This window comes from Haliaeetus albicilla, chromosome 3 (genome assembly GCF_947461875.1).
Source record: "Haliaeetus albicilla chromosome 3, bHalAlb1.1, whole genome shotgun sequence".
Classification (NCBI taxonomy): domain Eukaryota; kingdom Metazoa; phylum Chordata; class Aves; order Accipitriformes; family Accipitridae; genus Haliaeetus; species Haliaeetus albicilla.
This window is the reverse complement of record NC_091485.1, coordinates 55,699,722-55,712,330: the sequence shown is the minus strand read 5'-3', so window position 1 is coordinate 55,712,330 and position 12,609 is coordinate 55,699,722. Positions and strand designations below refer to the sequence as shown.

Below are 12,609 nucleotides of genomic sequence, written 5' to 3'. Positions count from 1 at the left end.
TGGCTGCAATCACAGTGGAAAGCTCATAAAAACTGAAATACTAGGTTTACAATATAATGAAAAACTAAGGAACAAATACTCATCAGGAATCAGTTTTAAAGCCTACAAATTAAATTCTTTAAAGATTTTTTTTTTACTGAATGACACAAAAAAGAACTAGAAAGTGAATTTCAAATGAATCTTTATACCCAATAAGGGAAGGGGCACAGAGAGCATGAAGAACCATCAGGAAGAGAAAAAGGTTTGTATCTGAAGAAATCCATTACTTAAAACTACGTCCTGCACTCTGTTTCTTATATCTTCAAGTGCCTCTGCAAAATTACATCGAGCTGACTTTTTCTACTACAAATTCTCCTTCCTCGGTTGTGTCATCTTCCTACTTAATCAGCTCTATTTCTTCTAGTCTCCTTTAGCATTCACTTCTTTTCTTCACATGGGCTGACATTGATTTCTTCCAATACATAGCAAAGCACGTGACTGATTCTTCTGTGCTGTCTCTGCATTCTCCTCTTTATACATTTCTCTCCCCTTGCCCCTGTCATGGGTGCAGAAATTTCTCACTGGATCTCTTCATCAACTGTTTAATTTGCCTAAGTGATCGTATGCTATCTTCTGGTCTCCTCTCCCCCCGTGCCTCTTTCCTTATTCTTACCTCTAGCTACCTGGTCATCACTGGCTCTTTCCCCAAATCATAGAAACATGTTTTAGTATATCCCTTTAGAAAGTAAAGTAGAACCTCTAGACTTGCTCTTATCAGTTCTGCAACTACAGCCACATCTCCTTTCTCCTTTTCATCTCTGAATTAATTGGACACATTGTTTTAAGTAAATCTCTTGAGTTCTTGTTTTCCAATTACATTTCAAGCCCCTTCCGAACAACTATCTTTCCCTTTTTGCATTCAGTTGAAACTCCTCGTGCCAAAGTCTTTAATGATTTCTTAAGCTTTCAAAAGTACACTGTTTTCTTCTGTGCTTTGCTACAATTAACCATGCTCTAATATGTTACTTCCCTTAAATGCCACAGTTCATCCCCTCTCAATTTTTTTCTCTCTCTAACCTTTCATTCAAAATGTGCTCTAGTAGATTCTCATTTTCTGCCCACCCAGTTAACTGTGATGGTCCCATAGGGCTGTAGCACTGTCTCCTCTATTGCTGTCCCTCAAACATCATCCCTTCATCAACAGGACATCAAAACATTATCCCCTCTGCAATAAAAACTCCCTCTTGCCTCCCCTGTTTCCTCCTGCCTACACTAAAACCTCTTTCTTTGGCACCTCCTCGTGAATCACTGATCTCAACTCGGTATTGTTAAACTTAGTAATTCCCTCCAAGACCTCTCTTCTGCTTTTTCTCCCAGCCATGTGGATCATGTGTGTCATTAAGACCTGCTATTTGGGCAGGCCTTTTAATTCAGGCTTCATATTAGGTCCACTTTTTTGTGACTTGCGCATGCTTTCTATTTCACAGCTCTACCCTCTCTGTCCACTCACACAGCTAATTGTTTTGCTTACTCTCTCACCATTTCAGACACCAGCTACTGCAGTGCTTTTCTCCGGCCTTGGCAATTTACCTACCATAATCCCTTCCAGGATACAGTAGGAAAGATAAGTTTCATAGCCTTTTAATTTGGCTGTGTCACCTTTCTCCATACATCGGTAAAAAGCTATAATCTCTTTTATCTAGTTGTACATAATTCATCTTTATTTTCCAGTATTTTAGCAGTTGTGCCTCATTGCATTTATCTTCTCACATTCAGGACTGAGAGATCAGCTCCTGCTGTTCATCAGACTTGCCCCATCATCCACTTGATATATTTTTAGTAAGCACCTCCTGTTTTTTCCTCATTGCCTCTAATGCTTGAAAAGAGCTCTCCAGAAACATTCTCAAAGCTATCTTATTTTCTTTCTTCAAATCTCCCCTTAGTACTCTCTGTTGTCAAGATGTCCTCAACTCAGTATTGTAACTATCTCCTGTCATGTGGAACATTTCTTAATTCTTCTGTGTGTTTCCCTCCCTGGACTCATATGTCATCTCATGATTTAGACTCCGTGTGCTTGGAACAGAGGTTGTATTTTTCTTCCATATTTCTACAGCGTGTAGCATAGCGAAATCCTGCTCTGTGATTACAATTGCTCTGTGTTCATATGATAGAACAAAACTATCCTGACTATCAGAATTATTGCTTAGGATTGATATTTAGAGAAATATTAAGGAAGGTTAAGATTTAGAGCAATCTTAAAGACATTTCCTGCAATAAAAATCACGAGTGCTCACCCATTAGATCTAAGAGTGTTTTTTTTGTCCCTGATATCATCAGGGAGCTGGAGTAAGAAATAATGTCAGGGAACTGTACATAAGGAATCCTTAAAAATTACAGAACAGGGAAGCTTGATCCATGCTTTCTGTTCACTAACATGTATTGCCAAGAAAGAACACAATCATGTTTTCCCTATAGGTTAACCATATGCCAAGGTTTAGTTTTACAAAGTTTAATGAAGGCAAAATCTGATGCTGCAGCTATTTCTGCCAAAAAAGATTTATTGATTTATTGTGCTCCAGTGCTCCAAAAGCTAATGCAGTTTATTATGCTGAGGGACTCTTTAAAATAGGCATGGGATGAATCCATGATGGATATCTGTCTTCACGGTCATTTAATTTACATTGAACCCACCTATGATCTCAGTAGATTGAAGCCCTTAGTGTGACTATTACCATTACTCATAAAGTATATAAGCACAGTGACATCAAGAGGTATGATGTATCCTTAATGAGCTAATTTTTGATGGTGGAGTGATTGAGAGCAGCCCCTGTGTTCCAGATTGCCCAGAGGAAAGGTGACTGCTGTTCAACTACAGATGCACCTCTGAAGTAAAAATATATGTTGAAAATTCCCACCTGCAATATATCTTTTCTTGATGCCCAAGATCTCAAGAACTAGATGATAATTTATTACTGTTCTGTGATGGATGAACTGGCTGCTTCGGTTCTGTTGGGCCTCTCAAATACGTATTGATATGTTTAATTATTAAGTGATGCTTTGGTGATTGTTTAATATTGGTGGCATGTCTGAAAACATATTTTGGAAAGCTGAAGTTGTTAACTTATCTTACAAGTACCTTATAAATTTCCAGGTATAAGGTATCTTATTAATTGCCAAACAAGCAAGCAGAAGGCACTGAATTTACAACAATGCTTAGGATCGATTTTGCCTTTGGGTTTGTCCACTGAATACACAGGTCATGATACTTCAGTATGTTACTGAGACACAATTATGTGTGTATATAAATATATACATATACCTATAGCTGTACCTATATCTATATCAGAATCAATCTGTGCTTTTCAGTTTGCTTCTTACCTAGAAGAATGTTCACACAATACTAAAGAGATGAACACTTATTGTACCTTGGGAAAGTGTTGAGGATTTCTTGGCTGGGCGAAGGCATGTGAGCAATCCAGCCGTTAGGTGGGAACGAAGCATAAGTTTACAAAATGCTGGAGCAGACAAGGACGCTGTGTCCTTGTACGCTGGGAAAAAAGAAGATAAGAGCCTGACAAACAACACCTGGATCCTGAAGAATGAGATAAGTAACTGCTGGACACCTCGTGAAGAAGCTTGCGCAGCCAATAGAGAATAAGATAGTGTCGCGTGAAACGGGGTATTGTACCAATTAGAGTATTGTATAAGGCGCGTGCACAAGTGCATAAGATAGATAACTGTGTCAAACGTTGTGGTAAATGGACTTCACTTGATCACATTGGTCTGTGTGTGATGTCCCCTGTGGATCCTCCGCAACAGGAAAGGAAGGTGGATTTAGAGAAACTTTCCTTTTTATTCATAACTTACATACTAAAAGTGGTCAAAATGGGCAAAGTGAGCAAATAATACTAGAGGCTGGTTTCCATGTTGGGAGCCAAAATCTAAAACATGAACAAAAGTCACTGCACAGCAGTCTCTTAATAATATCTTGTTTGTCTATTAAGTAGGGACTCCTGACTTCTGCTGCTTCTTCCTGAAGGCAGAGAGCAGCTAACAAGCAGAGGAACAAGCTGGCATGAGGCACAAGAACTTGTTTTTCAAAGAGGACTTTTTGTGAGGGACAGTGTTTTGTCTGAAGACTAACATGAGCAAAAGCTGGAAAGCAGACACAGGGTCATGCTTTTTGAGAGGCAGGACTTCCAGATCCATTAAACTGGGCACTTAGTGGGAGCTGGGAGAGAAAAAGGTCTTTGAAATATCCTTTCCCACACTACCATTTAGCCAAGGCAGTCTTAAAGACAGCTGTTTCTAAACAACTGCTTTTGCTGAATTCTAAAATGCATTCACGAGTGAAGGAATGATGGCACTTAATGTATAAAAGCAGTCGCATGGCTATATTGGTCCGTATCACCCCAGACTGAACACTATGCATTTTGATACTCTTTTTGTACCACCTTTGCTTTGTGCATGTTCACGTGTGTGTGTACGTACAGGCATGTACACATGTAAGTTTATAGCAAAGGAAGAAAGTGGATTGCCATAGAGTGCTCTGTGCTTTCCCTAATACATATGAGCACAGTTTTACAGGTGTAAGTTATCTATGGATAGTGCAGAATTAGCAGGTTAAAAGAAAGTATTTTTTTCTGAGATTTTCTGCCATTCTTGTGTAGGTGAGAAGGGGTTCAAGAATATTCAGCAAATCTCAAACTCATTTTTTGCTAATGAAGAAAAAAGGTATATTGTATTTCTCTTAATGCAAATTACATGGATTTTGCAATACAAAATATCACTCATTTACATTAAAAGTCATGGTTCAAAGTAATTGTGGTAAAATGTATAAATCCAGAATCTTATTTCATAAAACCTTAGCCAATTGTGCTGAAATGTTTCTGGACACATTAGAGCAGCAGATGTACACGACCCCCCACAATACAGCAACCCATGACAGCTATTCACATGGAATAAAAACAAAGGGAAGACTCTGCTTATCCATGTCGATTGTCGATCAATATGCACATTTATGAGCCTACACAAAGAAGATTACAAAAAAAAAAAAAAAATCCAAATTCTCTTCTTTAGTACTGTCACAAATGGAAGTAAAGATGGTTTTGATATCGATGAGATATCACTCAACAAAAGATTTTTCCCTGAAATAATAATTCAAGCAGGTAATATAATAAGGAACCTTATAATTTCTATTGTTTATTATAGTCAAACTCAAACTCTAGTCTAAACCAATTTAAAAAATAATATGCTGTAGTTGCATGCATAATAATGAGTCAAGTTAGTGTGCTGCATCATTTGGTATGCAGAACAAGCTCACTGAAGCTGAGAGTGAAACTTGCTTAAATATGAAAGCATCATGATTGAAAGCAAAAGAAGCTACAGGGAATATAGACAATAAGCTAAGCAAAAGGGAAAAAAAGGGATGACAAGTAGGGTCCTGGTACAGGAGGAAGAAGAATAGGTCTATAGAAACAGAAGTATATTTTACCTGTCATCCTCTTTCCCTTCCTCAGCTTGGTCTTCTTGAGTTTTTTCATCATGCCCTGATCCTTTGATTTCCTCCTTATCACAGTTCTCTGTCACCTCTTGCCCTTCCCCTTTTTCATTAATTTCTTGCTCCTTTGCTTTTTCTTCCTCCTCCTCCTCCTCCTCCTCCTCCTCTTTTTCTTCCTCCTCAGGAAATATTCCATTTTGTTCATCCCCTTCCAGCCCTCCCTCTTTTTTTCCCTCTATATCCCTTGTCCTTCTGAAGTCAACAAAAATTGACAAAGACATGCAAAAAGAAAAAAGAAAAGAATAAATTAAAGTTAAGGTCATGGAGAAGAGCATGCATGAACTCACAAGAAAGGAAATGCAAAAGAAAGGAAATAAAATCTAAAAGATGGAAGCAGTCATAAGTTAAACCATGCTGGCTAAGACTCAAGCCTACTCTAGAGAACCTTGGGATGTTTTCTTAGGACAGTGTCTAAGTCCCTCTTCAAATAAAATTTGCATGGCAATACATCACATTTAGAAATGTATACAAAACTGTATGACAGAAACAACGTGGCCCTAACAGTGCTCATATAAGTAGATGTTTAAACAATCTTTTCAAACACACGATTTCTCTCAAGAGGACAATTTTCTGATAATTAATATAGGCTGGCATTGAATTTTGCTGAGAGATGCAGATGGGTTACACCTTCAAGAAAAACAATCTTTCATTCGTTCTACAGGTAGAGCTCCTCTGAGTGTGCACAGGGCGCAGGCAAAGGCGATGTTGTGTTTTGCTCACAGATACACTGCGTACATCTTGTTGAAGAGTACTTCAATGGTTGTACGCTTACAGTTAAGTTGGACTAGTGTAAATATTAAATAAATTGAATTGGTCTGTGTAAGTATTAAATAAGACTTCTATAAAAGTTCAGCAGCTCTAATTTAAAAGGAAATTAAGATGCCTGTGACATTGCTGGCACAAATTTTCAAGTTAAACTGTCTTTTCAGCTACATTATTTTACTAAATGGTTTTCAGAAAGTACAAATCTAAGCGTATCTAATGCTTGCTGACAGCACATGTTTGTTATTTTAGGGTATGTTAGTATAACCCAAGATGACAAAACTTGGCTAAAAACAAATACCATGAAGACTTCAAAAAGCATTATATGAAGAAGACACTTAAACCAGTATTTTGCAATTTCCCTGCAAATTTCAAACTAGGCAAAACATTAATTTCAAACACAAATGTTCAGTTACTTAAAATACACGGCTATGGCTGGCACTACAGCTCCTCGCACTCACCTTATTTTCTTGTTTCCTCTTGGACGCTCTGACTGGACGGACATGTAGCTTGTGCTGCTGAAACGTGAAGCACTGCTTGTCCGTGACACAGCGGAGACATCACTGACATCGCTGTCTGAAGACTTATTGGAAACATTGTCTGAGCCTCGCTGAGGATCCCGTCCTGACCGATACTGTAAGAGGAAAGGGACAAGGATACAGATGTTGTCAGTGACATATTACCACAAATCAGCTATGGAGCTGGTCCCTGATGCTATCTAAACTGCCTTTGTCACCAGACTGCCTGAATTTTTATAATGAAGTTTTTAACTGATACAGAGTACAAGTTATATATTGGTTTCTATTAATTTTACTCTGCTTTGCTAGCCCATGCAAGCTATTGGCTCCTCAGCTTCTTCCATAGAGTGACTTGTACAAAACTTTCAGCTCTTCCAAAGGTTTCACAAACCTTAGCAAAGACATCTAAACCATCACAGAATATTCTTACTGCAACTGTTTCACCAGTGCACAAAGCAAAGCAGAGAGACTTAATGACTTGCCCATGATTACTGAGCTCATGAAAAATTGAACAAAAGACAGAATGTGCTTCATGCTATCTATAAAATACGTGTCTCTTTTGGGGCCTAGCCTATTTACAAGAACTTCTAGTTGACAAATGTTGATTTTTATTTTTTTTTAAAGTAAATAGATAGATGAGATTATCAAACCAGAGGACAAAGTGATGTAGCTGTGCAAACAAACCATGCATGTTGCTGAACTGCTGGGCTGGGAAGTCTGAAAGAATGGGACAGGACTAGAGATAATTTGTACTGACAATGTACAAATACCTCAGAAACTAAAAAATTACAATAGTATTTGAACTTTTTAACAGTATATTCCAAACATGGAACTGGCAGGTGACTGATGGCCATATAAATTAAGCAATGTTTTGCAGAGGTATTCAAGTTAGATCTGAACAAAATATTATGGCTATTTTTTCTTGTTACACAAGTTAGCTCTAAATTAATGCTAAATCTGTGCCACTCTGCATTGCACTATGTGCAGATATAATGAATAGCAGAAAGATATTTTTCCCTCTCCTCTTCATACACAGACATTTCTGTGTATACAGAAATCTGATGAGTTACTATTGATAATCTTTCCAGAAAAATAGTACTGCAAGATGAATTGTCAGTGATCACCAGCTAGTTGATTGGCTGCCATGGAAAGAAGACAGTATGGAAAGATGTAAAGAGCAGCACAGACAGGACTGAAAGAGAACAATGGGGGAAAATAATCTGCATAATACATCAGTGGCTTGTTGAAATCTTGGGGGTAGCAACATTGGGCTTATCCACCTGGAGAAAATAATTCACAATGTAAAGTGGCAGATCTGTGTAGTCCTGCAGAAGAGAAGGGTGTCCAGGTTTGGCTATCAGATTTGTCTGTTTTTTATAGTTTTAGAATAACTGTCTTTCATGAAGTACACAGATCATTTCCTTCTGTTCTCTTGCAAGGAATGTTACACTGGGAAATATTCTGAAAGACTGTGCAGTGTCTAAATAGCATTTCAGAATAGCATTTGAGTGCTTATTTACCATAAATGAATTTTACACTTAGAAGTAGTAAGTTATTTTGCCTATTTTAAGACACAGAAATGAAATAAAAAGAAAAAATGCTCATGCAGGTTACGCTGTACACATGTTGCAGACAGTGACCAAGCACAACCTGAACTGCACGCTTACATAAAATGGTTGCACATGCTGCAGCTGGCTTCCTGATCTGTACTAATTTACAGTATTTGTGTCCATTGACAAACCACTGGAGCCCACCCCAGCCTTTAAGTGTAAGAGTGCACTTAGCCAGACATAAACTCACAGAGTGTCTCTGTGATTACATTTAAATGTTGTAATATTTACTGACTGTTTTTACTGATGCCTTTAATATCTTTGCTTGATAAAGAAGACAGTACATATTATTATTGATATATTCATTTGGGAACATAAAAACAATGATAAAACAGCTGTCCTGATCAGCAGAGATAATAGAACATTATACCAGAATAAAAGGATTGTTCTTTTTCAGCAACTCCTTTTAAAAGAGCAACTACTTAGCCCTTTGGAGAAGAAAAAACCAACTATGTCTGGTGAAATGTGTATATATTGAATCCCATCTATTCAGTTCCACCCACCTAACTCTCCCTAGAATAATTCTGCATTGAAGACCAAGTTATGAGTGCAATTCGTGTTGATTTAGCCTAAAACTACCAAGACTGGGAAGTACAGCCTGGTGTACTGGGCTACCACCACGCACTACAGAAAAGGCAACGCAGAGCTGCCCTCAGGCCTTCAGTCTTTGCTGAGGCTCCCAAGCAGATGTACTTGCTGTGCGAACCCTGTGCTGCCAAGGCTACGCTGCTACTGGCTCCCGACAGAGCTAACGTACAGCCCAGCTGTGTGTGCCTACAGGAACAGCTGTCATGTTGACAGTGGCTAGTGACCTCAGGGTAGACACACTGCTAGCATTACAGACCTAATGCGGCTATCCTTTGGGAAAATAAGATAGACCGTAGTGTCAGACATAACGATTGATGGAATTGTTAATTACATTCCAATTAGGGGATAGGTAATTACTTGTGGTGACTCATAGAATAACAGACCTCAACCTGCAGATCCCACACTCAGCTTGCCAAGCAGTCCATGGAAATGAGCCCTTCTAAATTAAATACTTGCAAGCAACATGAAGCAGCAAAAGGTAGCAGCACTGCACAAAGTTATTCTAAAGAATCATTCTGCAGCAAACTGAAAGCTTCAAAAACCCATGGTTTTGATTTTGTCTCTTTCATTTCCACACCTGGAGAACATCAGTTCTTAAAATACGTTTTTCATAGCAAAGTACTGTATGTAACAAATCGACATTTTCAGAAATAAAACAACCTTACTGTATTTTTTTTTAAAGCTAATGCAATAGTAATAATCTAGTGATATATGGTGAAGATTGATAATTGCTATGGCAAGAAAAGCAACTTAAAGGTAAATCATTTCAGATATATAATGTGAAAAAAGATCATCAGATCATTACCTTGTCTCTTTTTTCTCAGTTGTATGTAATGGTACTTCCCATCGAATGTTTTCAATTGGGTCAGATGGCACAGAAATATTATTTGACCTTTACTATTTCAGGATGTTTTAGATTTCAAATTGGGAAAGTTAATGGATCCTTCCATTAAATCTGAATGTCTTAATATACAATATTTGTTTTTAAAAGTTTTATTTGCACATTGTCTGAGTTACAGTCTCAGCATCTGCTAGCTGCCTACCAAAGTACCATCTAGAAACTGAACCTAAATTGTCTTTCTTGCTGGACAAAGCTCAGACACCTCGTATTCATCCATTAACTCCACTCCAAATTGCTCTTTATTCTGCTGCTAAGGTCTACTTTTGAATTTATATCTGACTTAATTTTGTTTAGGAAATGGATTATACTAGTGAGTGTATTGCATGTTAGTGTTTCAGTAACTGCAGCACAGAATACAAAAGGAAACATACTGCTTGTCTGACAGAAGCCATGTTGGCATTTCAATTTTACATTTGTTTCTTAAATTGCAATTCTATATAAGGCAGTTTCTGAAGTTCTCCTTTGCTCTCTGCCTCAACAGTAAAATGGCACTGCCACTGTGCGAATATTGATTTTATAAAAGTATTAGCTCTTTTCATGTCATACATTCTGACTGTAAAACGAACCATTTTTGCATGATTTTGTACTATTCTTTCTTCAGTTTTTGTGTGGCTAAAGTTGCCCCAAGGATTACATCATCATATATTTCATATACCTCCTTGTTTCCTTCCTCCAAATTTCACTTTCTTTTTTTCTAAATGTCACCAACTGTATGATAAGGTCAACTATTAGACTGAAAAGGTCATTATTAACCAAGTGCCATCCACCCATTATACTTGAAACACTGCTACCATTTCCAATCCCTCTCCACTGCTGTCCCTACGTACCGTGCTGTAGGAGCCTGCACTGTCTGAATGCACGCTGCTGGGGAACTGCAGCCCCTGGGGCTGGATCCTGGCGGTGGCATGGCCACATGTTTGGATCATCAGATCCAGCAACTACCCTGTATGCTCCAATTTCCCACAGAAGAAAATATGGGCACGAGGACAGTAAGGGAGCCTCATGTGCACTGAGAGCTGCCCCGGTTTGGACAATCAGGAGGTCGAGGCTGTGGTGAAGTGCACTTGCCTACTGCGTAGGTTAATTAAATACTGTTTCTTTTTAATTTTTTTTCTTTTTTCTTTTTTAAATAACAGCCACAGCAGTAGGAAAATTATCTCCTGACTTTTCCCCATGCTGGAATTATATGCCTCTTTTACTGGAATAAGGTTAAATTTTCATTTCCAACCCAATCGAGACTCATATAACATAGGCAGCATTCTGGACTTTACGACCCATAAAGCAGTAAGACTAGCCAGCCTCTTCAAGCTGTTCCAACAATAGGAAGTCTGCTGCAAGCAGAAGGGTTGATTAAAAGTCACTTTTGTATTTTTAATAGTAAGCTGATTTTGTCATATTTTGCTGTGTTGAAGAATGGGATAAATTTCATTATTACAGATTCTATCAAACAAGTTTTAAAGTTTCTAAAAGCTCTTTCCCCTGCATTAGTAAAATAATCAGCTGGAGACCCTAACAAAGTGGCAGTTAGGTGTTTGTGCCAATATCTTGTAGCTGCAATAGATTACTGTAGTAGCGAATTCGAGATTATTAAAGCTGAAAAACAAATACCTGCTTTGCTTTCTAATACAACCTCTGCAAACATTTTGACCTCTTTGTGAACTACCACTGTATGACTGACAAGCCACATGGAGCTACAACTGCTCTGATACTTATTTCTCAAAAGAAACTGTTTTGGAACTTCTAATTCAAAGGGAGTCTTAAAGTGTTTTATATTGCTTTAATCTATTGTTACCACTCTTCCATCTTGGACTATACAGTCATGCAGTTGTCCAGGCAATTGAAATTGTCAGTGATTTCCAACCGTCTTTCTATTTTATTATCTTTTTTTCTTCTGTTTTATAGTCTACTCATCAGTTTTTATTTGCTAGCATTTACATAGGAACATGCAAATCTGGTCAATGTTTTTACTGATCAAAATGTTGGGAAGATGTTTCAGACAATTGTCCATTGTGCTCCTAGAAGAAGATTAAAGAACCATTCTGGACTGTTTCAATAGTTCTTTGCCCTGCTGACAAAAGCTCTTGAGCAGCCAGAGCACAGCAATTGTATGAAAAGTTCTGTAATTCCAACTGTAGCTTTTGGTGCAAGTTCACAGCCTCTAAAGGCATTGCAAAGTTTAGTTACCACACATCATTTTAATGAATGTTATTGGATTGTTTGATTCTTCCTAAAACCTTTGTTAATGGCTGCCTAATGAAGTCTGCCATTAAAAATAAAACCAAATACTTACTAATATTTATAACAACAACATTACATTTATATAAAGCAAAAGATTCTAAGCCCTTTTTAGAAAATACCATATACAAATGAATACATAGAGAGAATATATGTTTAATCTGTAGCTTGCATACACACAAACCCAAGATGAAGGCTATGATGAATCTGCCCTTGCATGTAATTCATACTTAGCCAATTCAATAATCTGTGCCTACATTTGTCACTCCTGTCAGGCTCCATCAAGGCAACTGAGGTACATCTAGCCAGGTCAGACTTTGCCAGCCCTGCTTTAGCTATCAGCTGCACATACATAGCATCCATCAGTCCCTTGGGAGATTTAAGGACTGACCAGGGACATTAATTCTTGCACTGCTCTGGTATTAGGTATATAATAAGCTGCACAGTTGCCTTGGG

General features: G+C 37.9%; 1 protein-coding gene across 49 annotated transcripts in view; it reads right to left on the bottom strand.

Moving 5' to 3' along the window:
* The window catches only part of RIMS2 (regulating synaptic membrane exocytosis 2), a 491,423-nt gene that overhangs the window by 70,452 nt on the left and 408,362 nt on the right, over positions 1-12,609 (bottom strand). For 39 of the 49 annotated variants that reach the window (XM_069779840.1, XM_069779846.1, XM_069779845.1 and 36 more), the window contains 2 exons: positions 6,763-6,935; positions 5,474-5,731 (listed from right to left, as the gene is read on the bottom strand). In XM_069779840.1, the coding sequence (XP_069635941.1) occupies positions 5,474-5,731; positions 6,763-6,935 (431 nt within the window). The remainder of the gene's footprint in view (positions 1-5,473; positions 5,732-6,762; positions 6,936-12,609) is intronic. The other 10 variants (XM_069779862.1, XM_069779860.1, XM_069779861.1 and 7 more) reach the window with 2 other exon arrangements.